General features: G+C 39.6%; 1 protein-coding gene across 3 annotated transcripts in view; it reads right to left on the bottom strand.

The window, feature by feature from the left end:
- The window catches only part of SHTN1 (shootin 1), a 113,252-nt gene that overhangs the window by 78,249 nt on the left and 7,318 nt on the right, over positions 1-27,685 (bottom strand). For all 3 annotated transcript variants that reach the window (XM_018041468.1, XM_018041469.1, XM_013975257.2), the window contains exons 2-3: positions 16,893-16,945; positions 4,879-4,939 (exon numbers count right to left, since the gene is read on the bottom strand). In XM_018041468.1, coding sequence (XP_017896957.1) covers positions 4,879-4,939; positions 16,893-16,945 — 114 coding nt within the window. The remainder of the gene's footprint in view (positions 1-4,878; positions 4,940-16,892; positions 16,946-27,685) is intronic.

Raw genomic sequence — 27,685 nt, 5'->3', positions numbered from 1 at the left:
AATATACAATGGAGAAAAGACAATCTCTTTAACAAGTGGTGCTGGGAAAACTGGTCAACCACTTGTAAAAGAATGAAACTAGATCACTTTCTAACACCGCACATGAAAATAAACTCAAAATGGGTTAAAGATCTAAATGTAAGACCAGAAACTATAAAACTTCTAGAGGAGAACATAGGCAGAACACTCTCCGACACAAATCACAGCAGGATCCTCTATGATCCACCCCCCAGAATTCTGGAAATACAAGCAAAAATAAACAAATGGGATCTAATTAAAATTAAAAGCTTCTGCACAAAGGAAACTATAAGCAAGGTGAAAAGACAGCCTTTGGAATGGGAGAAAATAATAGCAAATGAAGCAACTGACAAACAACTAATCTCAAAAATATACAAGCAACTTATGCTGCTCAATTCCAGAAAAATAAATGACCCAATCAAAAAATGGGCCAAAGAACTAAATAGACATTTCTCCAGAGAAGACATACAGATGGCTAACAAACACATAAAAAGATGCTCAACATCACTCATTATTAGAGAAATGCAAATCAAAACCACAATGAGGTACCACTTCACACCAGTCAGAATGGCTGCGATCCAAAAATCTGCAAGCAATAAATGCTGGAGAGGGTGTGGAGAAAAGGGAACCTTCCTACACTGTTGGTGGGAATGCAAACTAGTACAACCACTATGGAAAACAGTGTGGAGATTCCTTTAAAAATTGCAAATAGAACTGCCATATGACCCAGCAATCCCACTGCTGGGCATACACACTGAGGAAACCAGAATTGAAAGACACACATGCACCCCAATGTTCATCGCAGCACTGTTTATAATAGCCAGGACATGGAAACAACCTAGATGTCCATCAGCAGATGAATGGATAAGAAAGCTGTGGTACATATTCACAATGGAGTATTACTCGGCCATTAAAAAGAATACATGTGAATCAGTTCTGATGAGATGGATGAAACTGGAGCCGATTATACAGAGTGAAGTAAACCAGAAAGAAAAACACCAATACAGTATACTAACACATATATATGGAATTTAGAAAGATGGCAATGATGACCCTGTATGCAAGACAGCAAAAAAGACACAGATGAGTATAGTGGACTTTTGGACTCAGAGGGAGAGGGAGAGGGTGGGATGATTTGGGAGAATGGCATTGAAACATGTATACTATCATGTAAGAATCGAATCACCAGTCTATGTCTGATGCAGGATATAGCATGCTTGGGGCTGGTGCACGGGGATGACCCAGAGGGATGTTGTGGGGAGGGAGGTGGGAGGGGGGTTCATGTTTGGGATCGCATGTACACCCGTGGTGGATTCATGTCAATGTATGGCAAAACCAATACAGTATTATAAAGTAAAATAAAGTAAAAATAAAAAGTTAAAAAAAAAATTAAAAAAAAAAAGAAATATAGATCAATGGAACAACATAGAAAGCCCAGAGATAAATCCACAGACCTATGGACACCTTATCTTTGACAAAGGGGGCAAGAATATACAATGGAGAAAAGACAATCTCTTTAACAAGTGGTGCTGGGAAAACTGGTCAACCACTTGTAAAAGAATGAAACTAGAACACTTTCTAACACCATACACAAAAATAAACTCAAAATGGGTTAAAGATCTAAATGTAAGACCAGAAACTATAAAACTCCTAGAGGAAAACATAGGCAAAACACTCTCTGACATAAATCACAGCAGGATCCTCTATGACCCACCTCCCAGAGTAATGGAAATAAAAGCAAAAATAAACAAATGGGACCTAATTAAAATTAAAAGCTTCTGCACAATAAAGGAAACTCTAAGCAAGGTGAAAAGACAGCCTTCAGAATGGGAGAAAATAATAGCAAATGAAGAAACTGACAAATACTTAATCTCAAAAATATACAAGCAGCTCCTGCAGCTCAATTCCAGAAAAATAAATGACCCAATCAAAAAATGGGCCAAAGATCTAAACAGACATTCTCCAAAGAAGACATACAGATGGCTAACAAACACATGAAAAGATGCTCAACATCACTCATTATCAGAGAAATGCAAATCAAAACCACAATAAGGTACCATTTCATGCCAGTCAGAATGGCTGCTATCCAAAAGTTTATAAGCAATAAATGCTGGAGAAGGTGTGGAGAAAAGGGAACCCTCTTACACTATTGGTAGGAATGCAAACTAGTACAGCCACTATGGAGAACAGTGTGGAGATTTCTTTTAAAACTGGAAATAGAACTGCCATTCGCCCCAACAATCCAACTATTGGGCATACACACTGAGGAAACCAGAACTGAAAGAGACACGTGTACCCCAATGTTCATTGTAGGACTGTTTACAATAGCCAGAACATGGAAACAACCTAGATGTCCATCAGCAGACAAATGGATAAGAAAGCTGTGGTACATACACACAATGAAGTATTACTCAGCCATTAAAAAGAATACATTTGAATCAGTTCTAATAAGGTGGATGAAACTGGAGCCTATTATACAGACTGAAGTAAGCCAGAAAGAAAAACACTAATACAGTATAATAACACATATATATGGAATTTTAAAAGATGGTAATGATAACCCTGTATGCAAGACAGCAAAAGAGACAAATATGTATAGAACAGTCTTTTGGACTCTGTGGGAGAGGGCGAGGGTGGGATGATTTGGGAGAATGGCATTGAAACATGTATATTATCATATGTGAAACAAATTGCCAGTCCAGGTTCGATGCATGAGACAGGGTGCTCAGGGCTGGTGCACTGGGATGACCCAGAGGGATGGGATGGGGAGCGAGGTGGGAGGGGGGTTCAGGATGGGGAACACACGTATACCTGTGGCAGATTCATGTCAATGTGTGGCAAAACCAAGACAATATTGTAAAGTAATTAGCCTCCAACTAAAATAAATAAATTTACACTAAAAAAAAAATAAGGATGTCGTACAATCTTTCCTTCTTTGTCTAAAACAAAAAGATACAAATGAACTTACTTACAAAACAAAAACAGACTCTCACAGACTTAGACAAGGAGCTTTGCCAGTCGGGGGATAGTTAGGGAGTTTGGGATGGACATGTACACACTGCTATATTTAAATGAACAATCAACAAGGACCTACTGTATAGCATGTGGAACTCTGTTCAATGTTATGTGGCAGCCTAGATATAAGGGGAGTTGGGAGAGAATGGACACACACACACACACACACACACATATATATATATATATATATATATATATATATGGTTGTGTCCCTTTGCTGTTCACCTGAATCTATCACAACTGTTAATCAGTTATACTCCAACACAATAAAAATGAAAAAAGTATAAAATAAAAAGTTTTTTAAAAGATAGTATTTAAAATTTCTTCAAAGGAAAAAAGGTAAGTTGATTTGGTAGAAATTTGCTTCCATTTTTGCATAATGCAAAAGGTAAACTCTCTACTACCTACCTGGACCAAAACATTTTATGATAATTCCAATCGTAAGAATTTGAACTATTCCCACTGCACACAGTAGGCCAACCCAATATCAACAACTAATTCAAATACATTAACTTTCAAAAATGTCAATGGTATAACTCTTTCAGCTGTAACTCAGTGTCAGTTTGAGTTTAAGAAATTCCCATTAATCCTCTATTAGGGAAGGAGAAAGTCCTAAACAATTGCCATCCACACATTCACAGATAAAAAAAATATTTTCACCTATGGCATACTATGACAGTAAGCCAGTCATAGCATACTGGCCACCAAAGACAGGTTATTATCAACAATATCCCTGTTAGGTTTTCCTTGTTACAGCCAGACACCTGAAATAAACTAGCTACTGAAATTTAACTATCCTGCTGCATTTTTATAGCTGCTTTACCTCCAGCAAGAATAAATGTTGAAATGTTTTGTAGTGTAGTTACCAAGTCAACCCTTTATGATATAATCAAACAACCTGACAAACGTGGCATCTGAGAAGGATGGCGAGGCCTTGCTTCCAAGTGGGAGGGTCACTTTCCCAGCTAAAGTCTGGCTTTCTGTGACATATTTCCTCCTGAACCTTCTGAGCATGATCAGATTTGCTCTATTTTAGGGGATAAAGTAATAACAGATTTACATCACATAAAAAAATTACAGCAAAAATTAAGAAATTATACCTTTTGTGAGACTATCACTTTCCTCAGTGAAAGAGCTATTTCAACCATTCAAATTCCTAAAATGTATAAGTTCTGTAAACCTAGAAATCCCTTTCTATGAATTAACCTAAGGAACTAATCAGACCATTGTAAAGATGTATGAATTAGAATTCTTATCATGGCATTACAGATAATTCCTAAAAATCAAAAATAATACATCTATCACTGAAGAACTGTTTAAATAAATTACAGTACTATCTTATGATAGAATACTATGGGTAACACTAAAAACTGATATATTTCTCTACTAACATGCAAAGATGACCATGATATACTATTTATTGAAAAGAGTAGGCTGCAAGATTGAGTGCAAAGCATGACTGCATTTTTTGCTGATATATTTCACAGATAAAAGAGCAGGAAAGAAAGACTATAATACACTAATGTTGGCTTTTATCAGAGTCAAAGTAACAATTTTTGCTCTCTTTTAACTGGTCTGCATAGTAAAAATTTTCATAACAAGTACAAACTGTACTTTATGTATATATAAATAATATACTTATGAAATGATAATGCTCATTATCAATCCATTTCTTTAAAAATCACAATAATGCCAGAGCATTTTTTTGGCAAATGGGAAGACAATTCTTCCTTTCTTGGCTGCCCATTGCATCAGCAACTAAACACAGAGTACATGCCTACCCACATAACCCCAAAGCACAGCTGTATGTGTTTGAACAATTCCACCAAAATGCTTACATACTTTTCTGAAATTCCTCCAGTTTTTTAACTGCTTCATCTCGTTCTTGCCTAATTTTGTCACACTGAAACGAAAACAAAACAAAAATGTTAAGTTTGTATCATAAGTTTGGACAGACAAGAAAGAGTAAAATTTATAAACAGTTTTAGGAAAAGAAACAGAAATTAAAAATCTTTAACAAGCATTAATGATATATCCAGAAAAGACCAAAACTCTAATTCAAAAAGATCCATGCACCCCAGTGTTAACAGCAGCACTATGTACAATAGTTAAGGAAGCAACCTTAAGTGTCCATCAACAGATGAATGGATATAGAAGGTATGTGATATATACATATATATATATATAGGCTATGACAAACCTAGATGGTATATCAAAAAGCAAAGATATTAGTTTGCCAACAAAGGTCTGTCCAGTCAAAGCTATGGTTCTTCCAGTAGTCACGTATGGATGTGAGAGTGGGACCATAACGAAAACTCAGCACCGAAGAATTGATGCTTTTGAACTGTGGTGTTGGAAACTCTTGAGACTCCCTTGGACTGCAAGGAGATCAAACCAGTCCATTCTAAAGGAAATCAGTCCTGAATATTCATTGGAAGGACTGATGCTGATGCTAAAGCTCCAAAACTTTGGCCAACTGATGCAAAGAACTGACTCATTGGAAAAGACCTTGATGCTGGGCAAGATTGAAGGCAGGAGGAGAAGGTGATGACTAAGGATGAAATGGTTGGATGGCATCACCAGCTCGATAGAGATGAGTTTGAGCAAGCTCCAGGAGTTGGAGTTGGACATGAAGCCTGGGTGCTGCAGTCCACGGGGTTGTAAGGAGTCAGAAACGACTGAGGGACTGAACTGATATATATATGACCATGTGACTATAGCACTTTACATTTGAATTCTACCATGTCAGATAAACACATCTGGGATATGCTTTGGGGGCGGGGGGGGGGGGTGGTTCATACCTCTGGATATATCCACCGTAAGGGAATACTACTCACCCATAAAAAAGAAACAGTGCCACTGCGGCAGCATGGATGGACCGAGAGACTACCATACTAAGCCAGTCAGACAGAGATAAATATTTCACTTATATGTGGAATCAGGGCTTCCCAAGGGCCACTAGTGGTAAAGAGCCTGCCTGCCAATGCAGGAGACATAAGAGACACATGTTTGATCCCTGGGTCAGGAAAATCCCCTGGAGGAGGGCATGACAACCCACTCCAGTATTCTTGCCTGGAGAATCCCATGGACAGAGGAGGCTGGCAAGCTACAGTCCATAGGGTCGCACAGAGTCAGACACAACTGAAGTGACTCAACACATACACACACACACAATCTTGCCTGGAGAATCCCATGGACAGAGGAGGCTGGCAAGCTACAGTCCATAGGGTCGCAAAGAGTCAGACACAACTGAAGTGACTCAACACACACACACACACACACACACACACACACGCACACACGGAATCTAAAAAATAATACAAAAATTGATTTGTTTACAAAATAGAAACAGACAGACATAGAAAACAAACAACTATGGTTACCAAAATAGAGAGGGAGGGAGATAAATTAGCAGTTTGGGATTAGACAGATACGTATCATGGGTTCCCTCGCAGCTCAACTGGAAAAGAATCTGCCTGCAATGTGGGAGACCTGGGTTCAATCCCTGGGTTGGGAAGATCCCCCAGAGGAGGGCATGACAACCCACTCCAGTATTGTTGCCTGGGAAATCACCATGGAAAAGGAGTCTGGGGGCTACAATCCATGGGATCGCAAAGAGTCAGACACAACTGAGCAACTAAGCACAGCACAGCATATATAAAATAGATAAACAACAAGGATTTTCTGTTTAGCACAGGGAATTGTGGGCTTCCCTGATAGCTCAGGGGTAAAAGAATTTGCCTGCAATGCAGGAGACACAGGCGACATAAGTTCGATCCCTAGGTCAGGAAGAATCCTCCGGAGAAGGAAATGACAACCCACTCCAATATTCTTGCCTGAAAAATCCCATGGACTGAGGAGCCTGGCAGGCTACAGTCCATAAAGACACAAAGATTCGGACATGACTTAGCAACTAAACCACTTCAGCAACTAAACCACAACAATCACAACAGGGAATTAAAGTCAGTATCTTGTAATAATCTATACTGGGAAAGAATACACACAGAGAGAATAACGGAGTCACTCTGCTCTGTACATGAAACTAACATAATATTATAAATCAACTAGAGTTCAATAAAAAAAGAAAACATATTTTTAAAAATAAAAAAATACGAAGAAAAAAAGGCATTAATGGTCACATAGTATTTATAACCACTCACCAGCATGATACTTGTACCATTTGTATCTGGCCAATTTTCTCAGACCTTCTAAGATAATGAGTCACCTTCCTGCTTATTATCTCCTCAGTAACAGACCAATTTAACATCCTTGAGTTAAAATGTGTTCATTCTTTAAGAGAATATTTGTGCCTCTTCTCAAGCAGGTATTTTGCTGGCATAGTAAAAACCCCACTCATGCACAGGGCAGATTCCTGAAACTGGGTCGTTTCAACTATCCAGAACCCTGGGGAATACAGGAAGTGGTCACTACCTGGAGACAAACTCCTCAACTTCCTATGCCCTCTGTCACTCAAGAAGAAACCATCCTTGTATCCTTACAATTTCGAGTAGAAGAAGGTATAGCAAATTAAAGCTAAAATCATGGCATCCGGTCCCATCACTTCATGGCAAACAGATGGGAAAACCATGGAAACAATGGCAGACTTCATTTTCTTGGGCTCCAAAATCACTGCACATGGTGACTGCCACCATGAAATTAAAACACACTTGCTCCTTGGAAGAAAAGCTATGACCAATCTAGACAGCATATTAAAAAGCAGAGACATTACTTTGCCAACAAAGGTCCGTCTAGTCAAAGCTGTGGTTTTTCCAGTAGTCATGTACAGATGTGAGAGTTGAACTATAAAGAAGGCTGAGCGCTAAAGAATTGATGCTCTTGAACTGTGGTGCTGGAGAAGACTCTTGAGAGTCCCTTGGACTGCAAGGAGATACAACCAGTCCATCCTAAAGGAGATCAGTTCTGAATATTCACTGGAAGGACTGATGCTGACACTGAAGCTCTAATATTTTGGCCACCTGATGTGAAAAATTGACTCACTGGAAAATGAGTGGAATGTTAGGTTTTTTAAAAATTCATTGATACCTTCAGGGCCAGTTTAGACATGTCTGTTGAGTCAGTGATGCTATCCAACCATCTCATCCTCTGTCATCCCCTTCTCCTCCTGCTTTCAATCTTTCCCAACATCAGACACATTCATTATGAGCACGGAATTTCATAAAATAGGAATTATAACACATTTTAGGAAGATTTTTGTCAAAAATGTTGTGATTTTAGCTGTTAGAATGATAATTAAAATTTTAGCTGTGTGAGAATACTATTACACTATATATAATATAACACAACTTTATGTTTTAATTCTACCATGTCAGATAAACATATCTGGGATATGTTTCTGGGGATTTCATACCTTTGGATATTTTTACTTTCAAATGTCAGTGGCTAAAAATTATGATGTCACTGACAATTTGGAAAACCCAAATTAAAATAATGAGATCTTCTGATCTAACAGGCTGGCAAAAACTGAAAAGGTCTGGTACCAGGAGTCAGAAACTCTCACATACTTCAGGTGGAAATGTCAACTGGCATATCTACTTTAGAAATAAACTAGCAAAACTGAAATTGCAAGGACTTCCCTGGTGGTTCAGTGGTTAAGACTCTACGCTTCCAATACAACGGGCATGGGTTTGATTCCTGGTCAGGGAACTAAGATCCCACAGGCCTTACAGCAACAAAAAAAATGAAATTGCATATACCCTATGGCTCAGCAATTATACTTCTAGATTCTATCACTACAATCTCTAGTAATGTGTACAAGATGACCTATACAAACATGTTCTGCATTTATAACAATACACTATGGTATATCCATATCATACACTATAAATAGAGATGAATGAACTAATGTTTTATGTATCAATGTTTTATTATGTTTTACATCTATCAATAAATATAAACCAGATTCTCAAAAATCATAATGCTGAGTAAAAGGAGTTATAGAATATATATATCAAATGATACCTTAAACACACAAAAGTACTTCATATATTTACACTGCATCTGTGTATTTCCTGATACATATGGTATATATATAAGAACATGGAACAGAAGGATACATATAAAATAAATGCGAGTAGTTGCCTCTTAAAAGCCAGGGAGGGGTAGGGTCTAGGTTTGGATGACACCGGGGACCTTCAATTTTACTTTTAAATTTGAAAAAGTAAGCTAATTCTGTGACATGTATGTGTGTCATATTATTCTCTGCCCTTTTCTATGCTTTTAAAATATTTTTAAAATAAAAAAATTAAGCTATTGTTCAGTTTTGGCCATTAGTCTATCAAGAACTGAAACTTTTTAAAAGTTTTAGTTTTAAAAACCTCCGTCTATTTGGGTAAACCCATTCTGGCTAGCATACACAAAATGAGTACACAGTGCTAAACTAGCAAAGCTATTTACTTAAATCCTGACTCAGACCCTCCATAAGAGGGATCACACAGGACCATGTTCTAAAGGAAAAGGAATATCCTTTCATTAAAGCTTTCTGGTGGAAATTTAACTTCTGCTAAAAAAAAAAAAAAAAAAAAAAAAAGAAGAAGAGTAATTCTAATACAGTTTCTAGTCCCAACTTAACGTGTAAACAGAATTTACTGTCTTTTGGTGTTTCAAGTTCCAAGCACTGGACTCCTGTATTCTCAACTAAGTTTATGAGATCCTTTCCCCACCAGATAGTGGAATACCTAGCTTTAGGAGTGTGCTAGCCAGCTGACTCGGGAATGCTCCTCTCATTTTCATGAATGTGGCACCTGTTTGCTTTGTACTTCCCCACCAGTTTGCCAATCTGCCCACCCATGCCCAAGTTCTCCTCTCCTAAGGCCCAGGGAGACATGCTTTGGTTAGTAACAGGTCTCAGCAATCACAGTCTTATCCTTACATTCAAGCAACGCGTTTCTACAGTCCACCTATATGCTTTCACACTAACTCTACAGTCATCACCAGCGGCTTCAAAGCGGTCTCCCAACACACCAGCTGTGTTCTATCAGAGGTCTTCATGTTGCTTTCTATTTTCTGCAACCATATTATGATAGAACTGGCAGCCACAGAATTTACCATCTGCTATGGATACTGAAAGGGGTTGTGGGGGTGGGGGGGTGGGGAGATTTACACATGCTACAAAAGCAACTTATTTATTCCAAACCAGAGCTGAGCAAAATATGGAGGATACATCTGTTTACTAAGCAGAAATCCAAATATCTACTTTTTTCATCATTTTAGGTGAACCCAGAAATATATCTTTATCTCATTCCACCAACAGGAAGAAACGAGCAAAGACTCTGGAAGGGTGTTACCTCTTTATGTCCCACAGAAGCCCCTCATCCCTCCCACCCCGTCCTCTCTCCTGCTTGCGCAGCTGTGCCAATTGGAGAAACTGCTTCTTTTTGTGTGAGAATTGCTCGTGAAGACTCTGCAATAGCAACAGATGTTCTTGGGCCCACATCACTTTAATTATGATGCTCAACGATTCTCTGCAGCTCAAGGCTGGGGTAGAACCCAGCAGCATGAGTGCTGCCTGGCTGAAGCAAGCTGGGTAACATTACATCTATTCTAGAGTCTCTATTCTGGCTCTTCATGAAGTGGCGAATTGGCCGGTGGTTAGCCTTGCTGGTTTTGAAAGCTCTTAATATTAGAAGCCCTGACTGTTTTCCAGAACTCTTCCTTGAGGCTCATCCAGGCAGCTACCTGGCTTCGGAAACTACACCAGCATTTCAAAGCATGGCAGGCTGACTTACAGAGGAAAGTCTTTCCAGGGTGAACTGGCGCTCCCTTCTCCCCTACCAAAATGGGCAGCTCTGTTCTTTCTGCCTCACATATCATCCAACTCCAGTTTATACTAAGATGTCTGCTCACTGGGGCTCAGAAGAAGTATAGATAACTGATTGAGACACTAAGATATCTTCATATTTTGCTGTGTGTATGTTTTATGCAAGAAAACCTCTGATGTTCTGAATTGTGTCTAACTTCCACTAACATAAACATTCATTTTTATCTCCATGATGCACAAATTTAACCAAGGGCTGTGACCCTATAGAAACACCAGTTTGGAGCCCAAGAAGTGCACACATGCACTGCCTACACAGGACAACAGAGCTGAGGATCTGGACAAAGACTACTGCTATCTTATGGTTGACTGAATTAGACTTCTAAGCAGGTATCTACTGTAATCACTGAAAGCCTTTATTTCCTTCCTCCAAGTACTGAACAGATTATTCATACAGGCACTGTGTTAAGCAGGAAAAAAATACAGTGAGAAACAAATCAGGCAAAGTGCTCTCATAAAACTTACGATCAACCAAGAAATATCAACAATGAAACGAGCAATTTATAACAGCACAGCTATAATGAGAGAAATACTGCACTAGGGGAACACACAGCAGAGGCCACAACATTGAGTCTGAAGAGGTCTCAACCCTACACCATTTTTTACTTATTTTTCCTGAACTTCATTCCTTTTTGTCCAGTTACAATATTTAAAAAGTTTAAAAAGGCATAGCATTCGAATTGTGCACATCTACCTGTTTTAGTATCTTCGGTGATGCAGTTCAAAAACCATCAAATCATTTTTAATAAAAATCACCAATTCTATTGTTCTACCTCTGTAAGTCTGGCTAGAACTCAGCTGAGCTTATCTTTAGAGAACACAGTAAATTAAATCATTCCCACTAGGATGGAATTCTTTTCACTCTCTTTCTCTTGTGCTGGTGTTCTTTCTTCCAATTCAAAGTTCTTTCCCTCCAATTTTCACAGGCAATAAAGTAGTAGCTGCCCCCTAAAGCTGTCTTACAGCATTCTCCAAATTCTAGGTATTGTGTGTTAGATGGAAACACATGTCATCAGAACAGAGATCCTTGCTCTTTGTTTCTGGATAGATTGCTGTTAATAAGAGACTCATTTTCACTTTCAAACTGCTAAGTAATTACTTTTTCTCTGGCACAACCACTTGCCACTCTGTTCTAAAGAAACTGCATGTATGTGAATGTATTATGCATGAACAGTTAGCATAATGGGTGCATATCTTGCTCTTTAGAGTGGCTTCTTTATTGATTTCTTAAAAATAAAATACTTTGGGACCTTCACCTCTGAAATTTACACAAGATGAAGAAATTTTTAACAATAGGCAACTGAGCCAAGATGCAAACAGTATCATCTATCTTGCTTCTTGAAACCTAAGTCTTGGAAAGCGTCTGTCTCATTCCCTTTTCATTCATTGTTCCTGGCAAGCTGACAGAACCGCCTGATGCAGGGTTACAGTAGCTCACCCAAACGACTTCTAATCAGCCACTTAAACATTTATTCATTTCAAAACTCGATCTCAGAACATAGTATTAAACATAAATACTTACTGTTCAAAGGCAGACATTCTTCTATTCTACAGATTTCTTTCTTTTTATGCACACTCCACACACACCCCCACCACCCTGAGAAATGTGAAAGCTATTCCATTAAAAGCTCAAAGAAGCTTTGCCCCCCCCACCTCCGTATATAGGAAAAAACCACAAAGGACTATGACAAAGATTCTGAATGAGTCATAAAGAATGCCCTTCAATTGTAGAAGCATGACTAACACATTTAAATATGATAACTGCTTCACAAGCAGAGTGAAACTTCATTTGGTTGACTTCAAAATATACAGTCCTCTATTTTTCTTTTACCCCCAAAATAATTTGGAAGGGTTATTGAAATCAATGTGATAGGCCTCCCCAGCTTCTAACATATTGTTGATAACGCTACTTAGGCAAAAAATAGTGGAAAGTAACAACCTTTCCATCATCTCCACCTTTAATGATGTCTTAAAAAAAAAAAAAAACTAATCCAACCCATACAACTTACCTGTGCCCTATATAATATTTTGATAATGAATTTTGGTTGATAAGATGTGATAAATACATAAGAAATATACAGGTGTTTCACTACAAAGAAGCAACAGTCTTGCTTGTGAGAGACAGAAGACTTTGAAAAAAAAAAATTTAAGTGATATTTAAGCCAAGCATTAAGAGATAATAAGGGTTTGTGGCTTGGAATTGGGTAGGAATCTTGTCTCTGTTCTTTTTCCCATCCTACCCCCAAATTCTGGATATGAACGCTTAGAACATGTGCATTCATGTTCTAAGCACAATTCATCACAGTCATTTGTCAACTTGCCTGTATCCCTCATTAGAGTAGTTTTATACTTAAGAGTGGGATATTCGCACATTTTTCTTTACATCCCTGGGCTCAGAAGGCATTCAGCAAAAAGTTTTCCTTTCAATACAAGGTTTCCTCATCAACTCAGATCCTGATTCCATCCTCAAAAAAATTGATAAAAACCACAAAATGATCATGTTACACTGTTCTTAAAAAGGGAGAACTGCAAAGGGAAAGACCGTTAAGACATTGGCCCACCCTCCCAAATCTCCTACTCTGACCCTTGGGTTGCACTGTGTCAGAATCTATACACACGCAGGCACAGGCGGGTACACATGTGCAGACACACACAGAAACACACACACATCAGAATTTTTCTAACGTAAGATTGATTTAACATTTAACTTTCAGTTTTTAAATATAAACCAATATATGGTGAAGAAGAACGATCCAGAAAAGTATTGAGTCTGAGCATTTCTGGTGGAAAATTCCTGAGCTAACAATAAAAAATAAAGAATAAAACCAAGACTTTTGTGGGAAAAGTCAATTGGCTCCCCTAAGTCTACCTGCTTCAAAATGAGTATTTGTAGTCAGGATACCTGTGTCTGAATCTGGACTCTGTTAAGCCCTGAAAAGGAGGTTGTGAAAGCGCTATTCGCTCAGTCATGTCTGACTCTTTGTGATCCATGGACTGTAGCCCATCAGGCTCCTCTGTCCATGGGATTCTCCCAGGCAAGAATACTGGAGTAGGTTGCCATTCCCTTCTCCAGGGAATCTTCCCAACCCAGGGACTGAACCTGGGTCTCCTGCATTGCAGGCAGATTCTTTACCTTCCACGCCACCAGGGAAGCCCATGCTGAGCCCTGAGGTCCTGATTTCTGTGAAACAAAGCTGGCACAGGTTTGTTAGGAGCATCAGATAAGATAGATAAGGGGATGTACATGACCTGCAGTAGCTTCTTAAAAAAACAGTCTCTTCGGCAACTACCTGTTCTGAGGAAATTCACATCCCACCACTTGTCTCAACAGAGGAGATTCCAAACAGGGTATAAAAAGATCTACCCAAAGGAATCATACCCAGTGTCTCTTCCCGCTGATAAGGTTCATGACCAGACAACACAGATGGTTAAACTCAATGTGGACATAAGGAAGGAAAAACCTTGCTGTTTATTTTTCTGGTCCCTTCCATGTCTGCAAAATTTGCCCACACTGAATTAAGTACGGCAAAAGGAGTCTTACTTTAGACTCCTATCCTTGACGCATTTAACTGAACTTGTTTGGGGTCATGAAGTAAGAATAGCCATGAATATCTGCTGATGTGGTCTGCACAAAGCTCACACAGCCAGGCAGAAGAAAGTGCTTTGCCAGAGAAAATGGTGTTCTCCATTTACCACCTCCAGAACTAAAGCTGCTTTTACTTATTCTGTGCTGTATAAAAAGGCTTTTATTATAGGCTTCCCTCCTTTGTCATACAGCCCCCTTTGGGGGAAAAATCTGCAGTAATAAGCCTGCTAGTCTTTTAACACAAGATAAACAAGAGTGTGGTAAACTTAAAACCATCCTACTTTGTTTTATCGACCACACAGCATTCCATATCGCTCTCATGTCTTTTCTTCCCATTTCTGTTAATAGTTATTTTTAAAGAATGAGTATAGGAGCAGGTCAATAGAGATGTTACAAAACTTTCTGGACATACTCTGTGTAGAGAAACATGTCAACAGGTAAAAGGCCAAGTTAATTTTTAATCCTTCTTTCGCCAAACGCATTTTATCTGCTGTTCACTTGTATTACAGATGGTTCACTTGAAAACTCACTGCAGAAAGTGGCTCGCAGTTAAACAGCCTTCATCATCACTAATAACAGATGTTTATAGAATGTCTACTATTTTTAGGGCAATGCTAGGTCTACAGATAAGCAAGGATTAAAGAAACATAGGAAAAAATACAAAAAAATTTGTTCCTCTTATGCTATTCATGCTCTCCTAGATCCCTCTTTCTCTGTCATATGGAGACATGTTTGCTATCCCTAGTCCTATTTTCTATGTAAATCAAAGAGTTCTCCTGAATTAACCCTTCCTACTTGATTTGCTCTTTCTCTCTTGGACCAGAAACATCCATGGAGGAGACTCAATTGCTAAGTCTTGGCTCTTTCTCCCCAAGCTGGAAGATGGGTGGGTATCTTAAGCAAAGAGGCTCAAGCTATCTGGCTTAAGCATCACCCATCAGCTTTGCTTTAAAATTATGGGGCATCAGGGACTGAGGGTCTAGGTGCACACTCCCCACCTGTTGGCAGACTTGGGACATTTGTGATTTTGTTGTCTAATAATTCAGAACTAGAAAACCTGTCAAACTTAATTCTGTGACCTTCTTACCATATTAGATGCATGTACCAGCCATCTTCTATCACAAATATTCTCATTACCCACCTACCATTTCCTGTACTGCCTAGTAAAAGGAAGGGAAGATACTTACAATTTTACAGAACACCAAAGGTTTATTTACAAATGAGCAAAGAGGCAAGAAATCTGAGTGAAAAATAACGATCTAAAAATTCATTATAATGTGCTTTGAACGAGAGTACTTACCATTAATACTACCACATCAACATCTATATAGGTGGCAAATTAATATGAGTTAAAAAGTTAAATGTTAAGAGCTTAATATTAAAAGTCGATTCTTAACAGCTCAATAAATACCCCCCAAATATGCCACAATTTATTATTTTACCCCTCCAAAATATTTAGCTGTCTGCCAATTTTCATTACATCTCTTACTCTGAAATTTTCAAGACAAGGTTGAATAATTTGCAGCAATGATGAGCACCTTCTTTAATAACCAAAGAATCTGTTTTATTAATTTTCCACCACGGGTGTTATGCTTTGAAATATTTGGTCTAGCAAACAAATTTCTAAAAATAGAAAATTTTAACTTCTAAAATAAACTTCATTTATATCTAAATAACAATAATGGACAGCTCTCTCTCTCTCTCTCTCTCTCTCCTTTTCATTCTCTACTTAGTCCCTGTACTTCTTAAAACTCAGCCTTCCCTTCTATTTGTCCCTTCCCTAAACTTATAGGGAAAAGAAGACATATGTTTAAAAAAAAAAAAAAACCACTCATGAATCTTAAATGGGTATGTTCAGAGACATAAAGGTAAGTAGAATTCAACTATTTAACAATTAAAAAATAAAACTGCCAGAGCCTAGGAAAATATTCACCAGGCTCCACCATCTTCACATTGGGTGTTTTTCAATTTCCAACATATTATTCACAAATTTAGAGGAAGCAAACATACAAAGGGTTTATGGAGACATTTGAGCTAAATGCCAGTGGACTGATTCCAAAGAGTTCCCTCCAGATCTAAGATGCTTAAACCCCAAAGGTAAATGTCTCAGGCCTTCAATGCCATCACTAGAATCCCAAATCTGACTGTTGGAAAAAGTACACTTCTTGGGGGCCTGAGATCCTTGGCCTGGTGCCTTGCTGCACATTTAGCTGTGTAGTTAATCTCCCAGAGCAGCGCCCACTGTGGCATGCCTGCTATTCTTTACCATCTGGAGCCTGGAGTTGATATTAGCCTGAACCACACATGCAGGAGAAAAGAAATTTTTTAAAAAACAACTCTCATTCGCATTTAACTGAAATTGGTGGCAGAACAATGCACCATGCTGTCTAGGCTTTTTACACATATAAGAGAGGAAAGAAAGAGTAAAATACAAACCTTCTCCTTTGTCTTCTGGTTCTCTGCTCTAAGGTCTTCATATTCACCTATCGCTAAAAGAAAAAAAGGAAAGAAATGTCACAAGGTTTTAAAAGTTTACTGTGGAAAAACCTGGGAACCCAACTAACCCCTACTGTCTATTTTCTAGACTGGGGGTGGGGTGGAGAAGAGGCTACAGAAGATGGGCTCCTGCTTTAAAGAAAAAGGAAGAAAAAGAGACCAGAGCGGATGTGAGTCCCCTGAGCCAAATTTCAGTTCTTCTGGGTCATTAGGAAGACTTATGAGCCATAAATGCCGGTGACAAGGCACTTCTCAATTGTGAAAGGAGACAGGTGGGTGTTCCCTGAAGTTCCTTCCAGAATCATCAGGCTGCAGTACTGTAATCAGAGGTGTATTTTTGAAAACTGGCCTCCAGAAAATAAACTCAGTGTCACATATCTGCTCTACCCACAGATGAAAGTTTATGCTATGAGCATTCAGCTAAGAACAACTATTTTCAGGCACTGCAAGATCATCAACCACCAAGCTATGACCAGATCCTAGCCAGATTCATTTCTCTAAGTTGCAAGAATATGGGAGTTGTTTGCAAATATATCCAACTATGTGGGGAAAGTAGCAGTTTTCTACTTAAAATCCTCTACTGCCAGAAAAATGATCAGAACCCCCGCACTCAACTTTTAGCCAAAGCACCATTTTTAGATATCCTCACAGTTGAGAATGTGATGTTCAGAGTTTACGGTGGGAAGAAAGAGAATGATCTAGCCTTAATGATGGAGCAGAATGTCTAAGGTGGGCCCAGGAGAATTGCTGTCTACTCCCAGACCAACACCATTTTGACTGGTATGAGAGAGCCAGGCAATAACCAAGCTTGGATTTTTATACTTCGACTTTTAAAAAATCTAATAGGTATTTATCTTCAAAAGCTCAGTTTTGGTCTTCCTGATGGCTCAGTGGTGTAAAGAATCTGTCTGCCAGTGCAGGAGACACAGGTTCAGTCCCTGGTCCTGGAGGATCCCACACGCCACGGAGCAACAAAGCCTGTGGGCGCAACTACTGAGCCTGAGCGCTAGAGCCTGGGATCCGCAACTACTGAAGCCCATGTGTCCAGAGCCTGTGCTCTGCAAAGAGAACCCCTTGCATGACAACTAGAGAACAGCCCCAGCTCCCTGCAACTAGAAAAAAAGCCCACACAGCACAGCCAAAAATAAATAAATTAATTTAAAAGCTCAGCTTTTCTTCTTTTCTTAAAAAAAAAAAAAAAAAAAGAGCTCTCTATATCTATGAAGAACCTGAAGGCAGAAATAAAAAAATCTGAAATCTGTAGTTTTAAGGACATTCCAAATAATCTGGTCATTAATGCTAGAGCATATGATTCTAACCACTGGAGCAGACACCCCCAAAACAATTCATATAGTATAGTACATGCTGTTTCTTTCAATAGCAATCTGAAGGGTAGTTACTACGATGGCAGGACAGAAATCTTAAAATCCAATTCAAATAAACACATATTTATGGGATTGTATCATCAATGCCCAGAAGTTTTACCAACGCTTCATCTAAATAAGAACTAATAGACAATTTTTAGCAAAGCCACACCCAAAAAGAATCTTTGAAAATTAGCCCATTAATAGCTTAATGCATACATGTAAAGATATACCCCCTTTTAAAAATAGTTGCAACAGAAAAGATTTGATTAATCACAGACTGAAGCTCACCAGCTCCTTATCAGCCACCATCATACAAACCCAACCAATGAGTATGAACTAAATTGTCCTCAGGTCTGAAAATTCAATAAAATGTCCCGTCCCTCCTTTTTCAACAAAAAGAAACAAGAACTAAGAGATTCTGAGACTAAGAACTAAAAACTAAGATTCTAAGAACTAAGAGATTCTATCCACTTACATCACTGGGTAGTCTATGGTCATGGTCCCAAATCTTATTACTACATTTAATATTGTTTCAAAAAAAGAAATAAATATTTTAGTGAGAGACTTTGCTTCAGTTTACTTAACATTCAAAAGTATTCTTAGATAAAGTTGAAAAATCAGAATTGATTTACTGCTCTATTCTTGATGACCTACATTACAGATATACAAAACAAAGCAATAAAGGATTTTAAACCATGATCTCACACTGACCTTAAGAAATTTTTTTTCCTATTTAAAACATTAGATAATGGCTTTGAAGGCCTTTTCAAAAAAACTGATACTGTTCTTCCATTCCACTGCCAGTAGAGTCCAAACTCCCAATTACTGGGTCTTTATGAAAAGCATTAATTATGAACCCTTCACCTATCATATCTTAATGGAAACCACAGAAAATATGTTTTCAATGACTGAATACAACTAAAAAAAAAAAAAAAAAAAACAGGTACCTGCCCAGGGGTAGAAAAAGTACGGGAAGAATTCAACCATTTAGTAGTGGGAAGGGGCACTTGGGGAATAGGACATAGAAACATTTACTCATATATTTCTATTTCTTTGAAATTAAAAAACCAAGCTCACTGCCCTAAACAACAGTCACATATACATACATCATAGTGAATACATATATACCCCCATTTTTAGCAAACTTGTAAATACTGTCGTGACCTATGTTATTCAGCTACTTCATTTTTGGCAATGCCAAAGTGTCACAGAGTAAGCCTTATCGTTTCATACCTGGCTCACAGTTTCAAAAACTTTTACCATGAATTGCACAACTCAAGTGATTTGATGAGAGAAATCTTCCAAATGCTGAATTAATCAACAAAAAAGATGAAATTATTTGACCAACTCTTTCACGGGAAAGATACCTGCAGCTTGGGAAGACGTTATCCCTTAAAGTATATTTCACTATAAAGTCACATAGCACAGCAATTTAAAAGTGCAGCCCAAGCACTTCACTTATCCACGGGCATTGGGCAGATTAGTTATTCTGAGTCTCAGATTCCTCATCTGGAATATAGGAATAACAAGGGCACATCTCTCATAGCATTGTTCTTAAGAGTAGGTGGACTAATATGTAAGATACAAGGACGCTTAGGCATAGTAAATGTTCAACTGTTGCGACTTCCCTGGAGGTCTAGTGGCTAAGACTCCATCCTCCCAAGGCAGGGGGTCCAGGTTCGATCTGTGCTCAGGGAACTAGATTCCAGTGCCACAACTGAGAGTTCACATGCCTTAACTAAAGGACCCCATTTGTCACAAGTAAGATCAAAGATCCTGAGTTTTTGTTAAAACTATTACTGTTACATCAAGATATGTCAATCCTTACCCAAGGTATATGTATGACAAGAGATCAGGCTGCCCCCTAACACCCTTCCGTCCCAGGCTAACTTCTGTCATACGTGGCCTGAAAGATGGCAAAATCTCTGAAATGCTAAGTACTATTACCCTCCACCAAATAAAAGGAGATGAGAGGGGGGCTAAAGATCAATTGTAGTTTGTGTAGTAAAAAACAGAAGGTGCCAAAGAAGTGTAGGCATGTCTGAAGCTGTACTTTTCAATCCTGGCTGCCTGTTAGAATCACCTGAGGCACTTTTAAATCCCACAGCTACCTAATTCCCTCTCCTCTCCACCCCAACCCAAGATTCTAATTTAACTAGGTGGACCTTAGACAGCCATATTTCTTATAAGAAGTAAGCACCCCAGGTGATTTTAATGTGCAGCCAAAGAAGAGACTCACTACAGAGGAGAACGGAATGGAAGAACAAGGAAGATGTGGAGAAAACAAGGAGAATATCAGGCAAAGCACGTGCTTCAAGAATCATGCTGGTTTTCTATTTTCTAACCCCCTAATGCCAAGAAAGGGAATTTTCTTTCCAAGCTGCAGACCATGCCATAGCCATCCCAGGAAGCAGCTGAGGAGACTTAGTTGTTTGAGAAGCATGACAACTAAAGTCATAATTACAGGCCAATAACACCTCTGGCTAGGATGAGCAACAGTCAGTTTGCCTGGACCTTTCCAGTTTTAGCATTTGAGAGTCCAGTGCCCCCTCTCAGTCCCAGGAAGCTTAACCACCCCATCCTAGCCTTAGCTCCAGATCAGTGTTTCCAACCACCACAAAAGACCTGCACTGTCAAATCTGGTAGCCACTGGCCACATGTGGCTACTTACGTTTACGTCAACTAAAATAAAATTTAAACTTCAGCTCTCCAGCTGCTCAACAGCTACACGTGGCTAGTGGCTACCACTGTGGTGAGTGAACACAGAACAGTCCCATCGCAGCTGGAAGTTCTACTGGACAGTATTTCTGGACATCTCTGCCCAGATACCTTACAAGCACCTCAAAACTCAACATGTTAGAAAGGGAACTTTTCAATTAAATTTTGCCCAACCACCCTACTTCCTGTACGCATGACCATCATCTACCTAGTTCTTAAGCTACTATCGCAGCATCAAGGGAATCATCGCCTTGATTCCCCACCTCCCCCTCACCACCAAAGGATCTTCAACCTACTCAGATCTCAAAATGTCTCTCCAACCTGCCCTTCCTCTGTAGTTAGTGCCTCTTTCGAACTGTGGTGCTGGAGAAGACTCTTGAAGAGTCCCTTTGACAGCAAGGAGATCAAACAAGTCATTCCTAAAGGAAATCAGCCCTGAATACTCATTGGAAGAACTGATACTGAAGCTGAAGCTCCAATATTTTGGCCACCTGATGTGAAGAACCTACGTGCTGGAAAGGACCCTGCTGCTGGGAAAGACCGAAGGCAGGAGAAGGGGGTGACAGAGGATGAGATGGTTGGATGGCATCACCAACTCAATGAACATGAGCTTGAGCAAACTCCAGGAGACAGGAAAGGGCAGGGAAGCCTGGCGTGCTGCAGACCATGGGGTCACAATGAGTCAGACACAACTTAGCGACTAAACAACAACAACTCCTCTAGCCTCTAGTTTCTCTGTATATCAAGTTCATTCTTTACAAAATAGATAGTTAGCATTGTAACAAAGCAATCTGGTTATTTCATTCTCTTGTTTAAAAGCCACCAAAGATGTTAATGTCACATCTGGGAACCCCACTCTTCTCTCCTCCCTCCATTCAGAGACCACAACTCACTCCATCACCCCCAAAGTTCCAACGTTTCCCTAAATCCTCTAAGACCTTTCAGACTCTGGTGTCTTTACAAATATTTTCCCCTCTGTCTACAAGGTCTTCCCTCCCCCATCTTCCCCACATCTTCCTTTTCAATGCAGTTCAACTGTCATTTCTTCTAAGAAACTCTCCCCATATACCATGGGCAAAAATCAGCATTTATAGTGACCTCCTAGGTGGCTCAGTCGGTAAAGAATCTGCTTGCAATGCAAGAAACCCAGGTTCGATCCCTGGATCAGAAAGATCCCCTGGAGAAGGGCATAGCAATTCACTCCAGTATTCTTGCCTGGAGGATCCCATGGACAGCGGAGCCTGGCAGGCTATAGTTCACAGGGTCGCACAGAGTCAGACACAGCTGAGTGACTCACATTTTAATTTTCACTAGTGTGTACTGTTCACATATCTCTACTGGAGCATCTACACGCAACGTTAATAAGTTGTCTGAAAATAAGTCTGTTTTCTTGCCTTTTCTCCCACTCAATTAATTCATTGCTGTAAACCTTACACTCAGCTGAATAGTAAGCCAGAGTCCATGCCTATAATGAATGAATGGCTGGTTCATATAAATCTATGCTGTAGAGCAATTAAGCCAAATATTAACATCTACTTTTCTTTAGTTACATTATTTTTATTTTTTTAATATAAATTTATTTAATTGGAGGCTAATTACTTTACAATATTGTCTTGGTTTTGCCATACATCAACATGAATCTGCCACGGGTGTACACCTGTTCCCCATCCTGAACCCCCCTCCCCCCTCCCTCCTCATACCATCCCTCTGGGTCGTCTCAGTGCACCAGCCCCAAGTCTCCAGTATCATGCATCGAACCTGGACTGGCGATTCGTTTCATATATGATATTATACATGTTTCAATGCCATTCTCCCAAATCATCCCACCCTCTCCCTCTCCCACAGAGTCCAAAAGACTGTTCTATACATCTGTGTCTCTTTTGCTGTCTCGAATACAGGGTTATTGTTACCATCTTTCTAAATTCCATATATATGCGTTAGTATACTGTACTGGTGTTTTTCTTTCTGGCTTACTTCACTCTGTATAATAGGCTCCAGTTTCATCCACCTCATTAGAACTGATTCAAATGTATTCTTTTTAATGGCTGAGTAATACTCCGTTGTGTATATGTACCACAGCTTTCTTATCCATTCATCTGCTGATGGACATCTAGGTTGCTTCCATGTCCTGGCAATTATAAACAGTGCTGCGATGAACATTGGGGTACACGTGTCTCTTTCAATTCTGGTTTCCTCGGTGTAACATCCACTTTTTAAATGTGAAGATACAAATGCATAGAAAAGTCAAATCCCACGGTAAGAAATAGTGGAAGCAGAACCAGTTTACTGAATAACAAAGTCATCCATGTAAACAACGTTTACTGTGTGTGATGTGCACTGTGCTGTGTGCTTACTTGCTCAGTCGTGTCTGACTCTGTGACCCCGGGGACTGTGCCCTCCAGGCTCCTCTGTCCATGGGGATTCTCCAGGCAAGAATACTGGAGTGGATTGCCATTTCCTTCTTCAGGGGATCTTCCCAACGCAGGGATCGAAGCCAGGTCTCCCCCCATTGCAGGTGGATTCTTTACCATCTGAGCCACCAGGGAAGCCCAAGCACTAGACAAGAAATAATCCTCTGGGGTGCAGACTGTGTCTTTATCCATCCACTGTGCCCTCTTCTGGCACAATGCCTGACATATTAGTAGGCACTCGATAAGTGAGTGAGTGAAAATCACTCAGTTGTGTTCGACTCTGCGACCCTATGGACTATACAGTCCATAGAATTCTCTAGCCCAGAATACTGGAGTGGGTAGCCTTTCCCTTCTCCAGGGGATCTTCCCAACCCAGGGATCAAACCTAGGTCTCCCACATTGCAGGCGGATTCTTTACCAGCTGAGCCACAAGGAAAGCCCAAGAATCCTGGAGTGGATAGCCTATCCCTCCTCCAGTGGCTTCCCAACCCAGGAATCGAACCAGGGTCTCCTGCACTGCTATCAGGCACTTGATAAATGTGTGCTAAATTCAGGAAGAAGGAAGATCGGACCCAGGTCTTTACATGAACAACTTATGCAAGAGCACATACTTTCTTCCCCAAACTAAAAGGGCCTCTTATATCATATGTTACAACAAGATACTTTAGAAAAATGAAGCTTTAAAAAGCCATCAGACATAACCAAAAGGGAAAAAAAACACTGCCTCATGAGATCATCTAATATACATTCTCATCTGTTGAGTCTGCATCTCTGAAACCCACGGAGCCTTGAAACATCTCTTACTAATGGAGTATAAGGACAAAAGTCATAAGAGATGATGTTCAATTAGCACATTATTCCCTTCTCCACAAATCCCAGTAGGTCCTACTCTTAAAGGCAGAATAGAAAGAGAAGTCATTTATACCTCAGTTGTTAATGAAAGCATTAGAAGAGCCAGGGAAAACACTGCTGGAAAACCTAATCAAACACAAAGGTGAGACATTTCATATTTGAAAAGAAGTTACGGCAAACCTGAAATTCAATCTTTACCTGATAGAACACACAGTACAGAGCTAATGATTTAATGATGCTTAAGAAGTAATCTCAATAAACTATATTAAGGACTTCAAGTTAACTTAAAGAAAGGAAGGAAACTAGGTAACTTTAAAATACATTTATTAGCCTGGTTTCTGGTCTGGCATTTAAGGAGCTTATAAGCTGACACTGTGGTTCTCACAACAACAACAACAAAAAGCTGAACAAACAAAATCAACAACTCTTCTTAGATCCATGAGAGAATTGAAGACACTGGGCAAACAGCTACTTTAAAAATCAGAGATACACTCAGGTAGATACAGAGGATCACAACCTAGTGGAGAAGAAGCCAAGGTACAAAATCCCCTCCCGTGCCAAGCCAGGGGAAGAAAAATTAAACTGTAACTGACGAATTGCTAGAGGTTCAGCTGCAACAAGTTTGGAAGTTAAAAACTCCAGGTGAGGGGCAGGGTTAGGAAGCCCTGACACTTTCATGAGTTCTACCTCCAGGAATGCTACCAGGACCTCACAGTGAATACTGAGAAAACTTCCCTACTGGTTTTGGCAGGGGACAGGAAAAAGATCCATGATGAAATATGCCCAGAGCCTTCTGTTCTTCTTAACAAGGCCTTCCCTCAAGGGAAATTCTTTTATCAGAGCCTAACAGATGGAAGAGACCGTAATAACCACTTCCAACCCTTTGTAGTCTTGTCTGACAGGCAGGGAAAACTAAAACTAGAAGCACTTAAGAAAGTCACAGCCTAGGGCGTAGCTCGCTGAAACACGGAGACCCTCTACTAGGTCCCTTCCCTTCCCCCTACCTCACCACCGCGTGAATGTTTACAGCCGCTTTATTCATAACTGCCAGAACTCGGAAGCAAATATCATGCTCATCAACAAGTGAATGGAGAAACTGACAATGGTACACCCATACAATGGGGTATTATTCCGTGATAAAGAGAAACAAATGAGCTCTCAAGCACAAAAGACACATAGGAAGCCCACATGCACATTGCTCAGTGGAAGAAGCCAATCGGAAAATGCAACTTTCTGTACAATTTCAAATATACAACGGTACGGAAAAAGCAAAACTGACGGAGCCAGTAAAAAGACGGGTGGCTGCCAGGAGTTCCAGGGTAACGTAAGAGGAATGAACAGGTAGAACAGAGGAAGTTTTTGGAGCAGTGAAATTATTCTGTTTGATAAATGTTATGATGGGTACATGTCATACATTTGTCTAAACCCACAGAATGTGCAACATAAAAAATAAACCCTAATGCAAAACACGGACTTTAGTTAATAAGAATGTAGCAATACTGGCTCATCAATTCTAAGAACTGTAGTACAGTTCTGTAGTACAATAATCTGTACTCCACTAATATAAACTGATAATGATAGAAAAAAGTGAGGGGCGATGAGGGATTATGCGGGAATTCTCTGTACTTTCTGTTCCATTTTTCTATAATCTAAAACTGCTCCCCAAAGTCTTATTTAAAAAAAAAACACAACAAATACATATACATATATGTGTGTGTGTATGTGTGTATCAGTCTCAGAATCATACCCTGAATTACACCATACAGGATCTGAGATAGAATCAAGTAACTAAAAGGATCCTAATATATTACTGTCCACTGTATCATACAAAAATTTCAAAACTCATGTTTTAATGTTTATAATACTTAGATATTTCAATTTTTTAAAAAATGAAATAAAATGCTTAGCCAGCATGGGAAGCAGAGAAGACCAAAAGGAGTGTTCCTTCCACATTTTAAAGCGAAGCTTGGCTGTCTTAACAGCTCTGAATAAAATCTATAGCACAACAAAGTTTAAAATACACAGACTTTTGTGATTTAACAGTTCCACTCCTGAGAATTCTTCCTACAGCTGCACTTACAGCTATATGTATACAAGGATGTGAGCATTACTGTTTTTAATAAATTTTGATTTTATAAACTTTAGATCCATAACAAAACTGCCCACAGAGTAGAGCTCCCATATACCGTACACTCAGTTTCTCCTATTATTAACATCTTACATTATCGTGTTACTTTTCTTTCAATCAATGGATGAATACTGACACACTATTATGAGCTAAAGTCCATACCTTATTTCCTTAGTTGTTTTCTAGTGTTCTCAGAGAAGGCGATGGCACCCCACTCCAGTACTCTTGCCTGGAAAATCCCACGGACAGAGGAGCCTGATGGGCTGCAGTCCATCGGGTCACTAAGAGTCAGATACGACTGAGCGACTTCACTTTCACTTTTCACTTCCATGCATTGGAGAAGGAAACGGCAACCCACTCCAGTGTCCTTGCCTGGAGAATCCAGGGACTCAGGAGCCTGGTGGGCTGCCGTCTATAGGGTCGCACAGAGTCGGACACGACTGAAGCGACTTAGCAGCAGCAGCAGCAGCAGCAGCAGCAGCATTCTTCTTTTGTTCGAGGAGCATTCAGATGCCACACTATATTTAGTTGTCATGTCTCCTTAGACACATCTTGCTGTTGTTCAGTTGCTCAGTCATGTCCGACTCTTTGCAATCCCATGGACTGCAGCACACCAGACTTCCCTGACCTCTCCCAGAGTTTGCTCAAACTCATACCGATTGAGTATCTAGGCTGTGACGAATTTCCCACTTTCCTTGTTTTCGATAATTTTGACAGTTTTGAGGAGCACTGATCAGATACTTTGTAGAATGTTCCTTAACATGGGATGTTGTCCTCATTAGACTTGGACTACAAGTTTTTAGGAGAGGATTACAGGTGAAGTGCCATTTTCATCAACTATTAGAGGTACATATATACTATCCTAAGTGCATGCTTAGTCATGTTTAACTCTGTGAGCTCTGGTAGACTGTAGCCCACCAGGCTCCTCTGTCCATGGGATTTCCTAGGCAAGAATATTGGAGTGGACTGCCATTTCCTCCTCCAGGGGATCTTCCTGAACCAGGGATCGAACCTGTGTCTCTTGCGTCTCCTGCACAAGAAGGTGGATTCTTTACCCCTATGCCACCTGGAAACCACTCCCCCTCCAAAAAAAAAACTCCTTTGGAGAATATAATAAAGACTGGGAAACAATGAGTTAGAAGGAGTAGCTAATTGTACTTTTTAGTCCATATGCTTTTTTCCTTCTATAAGCATATGTTTACTCTTACATCTAACAACAACAAAAAAGTAAGACTGATCTACCTAATTGCAGAGTTA

The sequence above is a fragment of the Capra hircus genome, chromosome 26 (assembly GCF_001704415.2).
Source record: "Capra hircus breed San Clemente chromosome 26, ASM170441v1, whole genome shotgun sequence".
In the NCBI taxonomy this organism is placed as follows: Eukaryota; Metazoa; Chordata; class Mammalia; order Artiodactyla; family Bovidae; genus Capra; species Capra hircus.
Note: the sequence above shows the minus strand (reverse complement) of the source record. Positions and strands in the feature narration are given on the sequence as shown.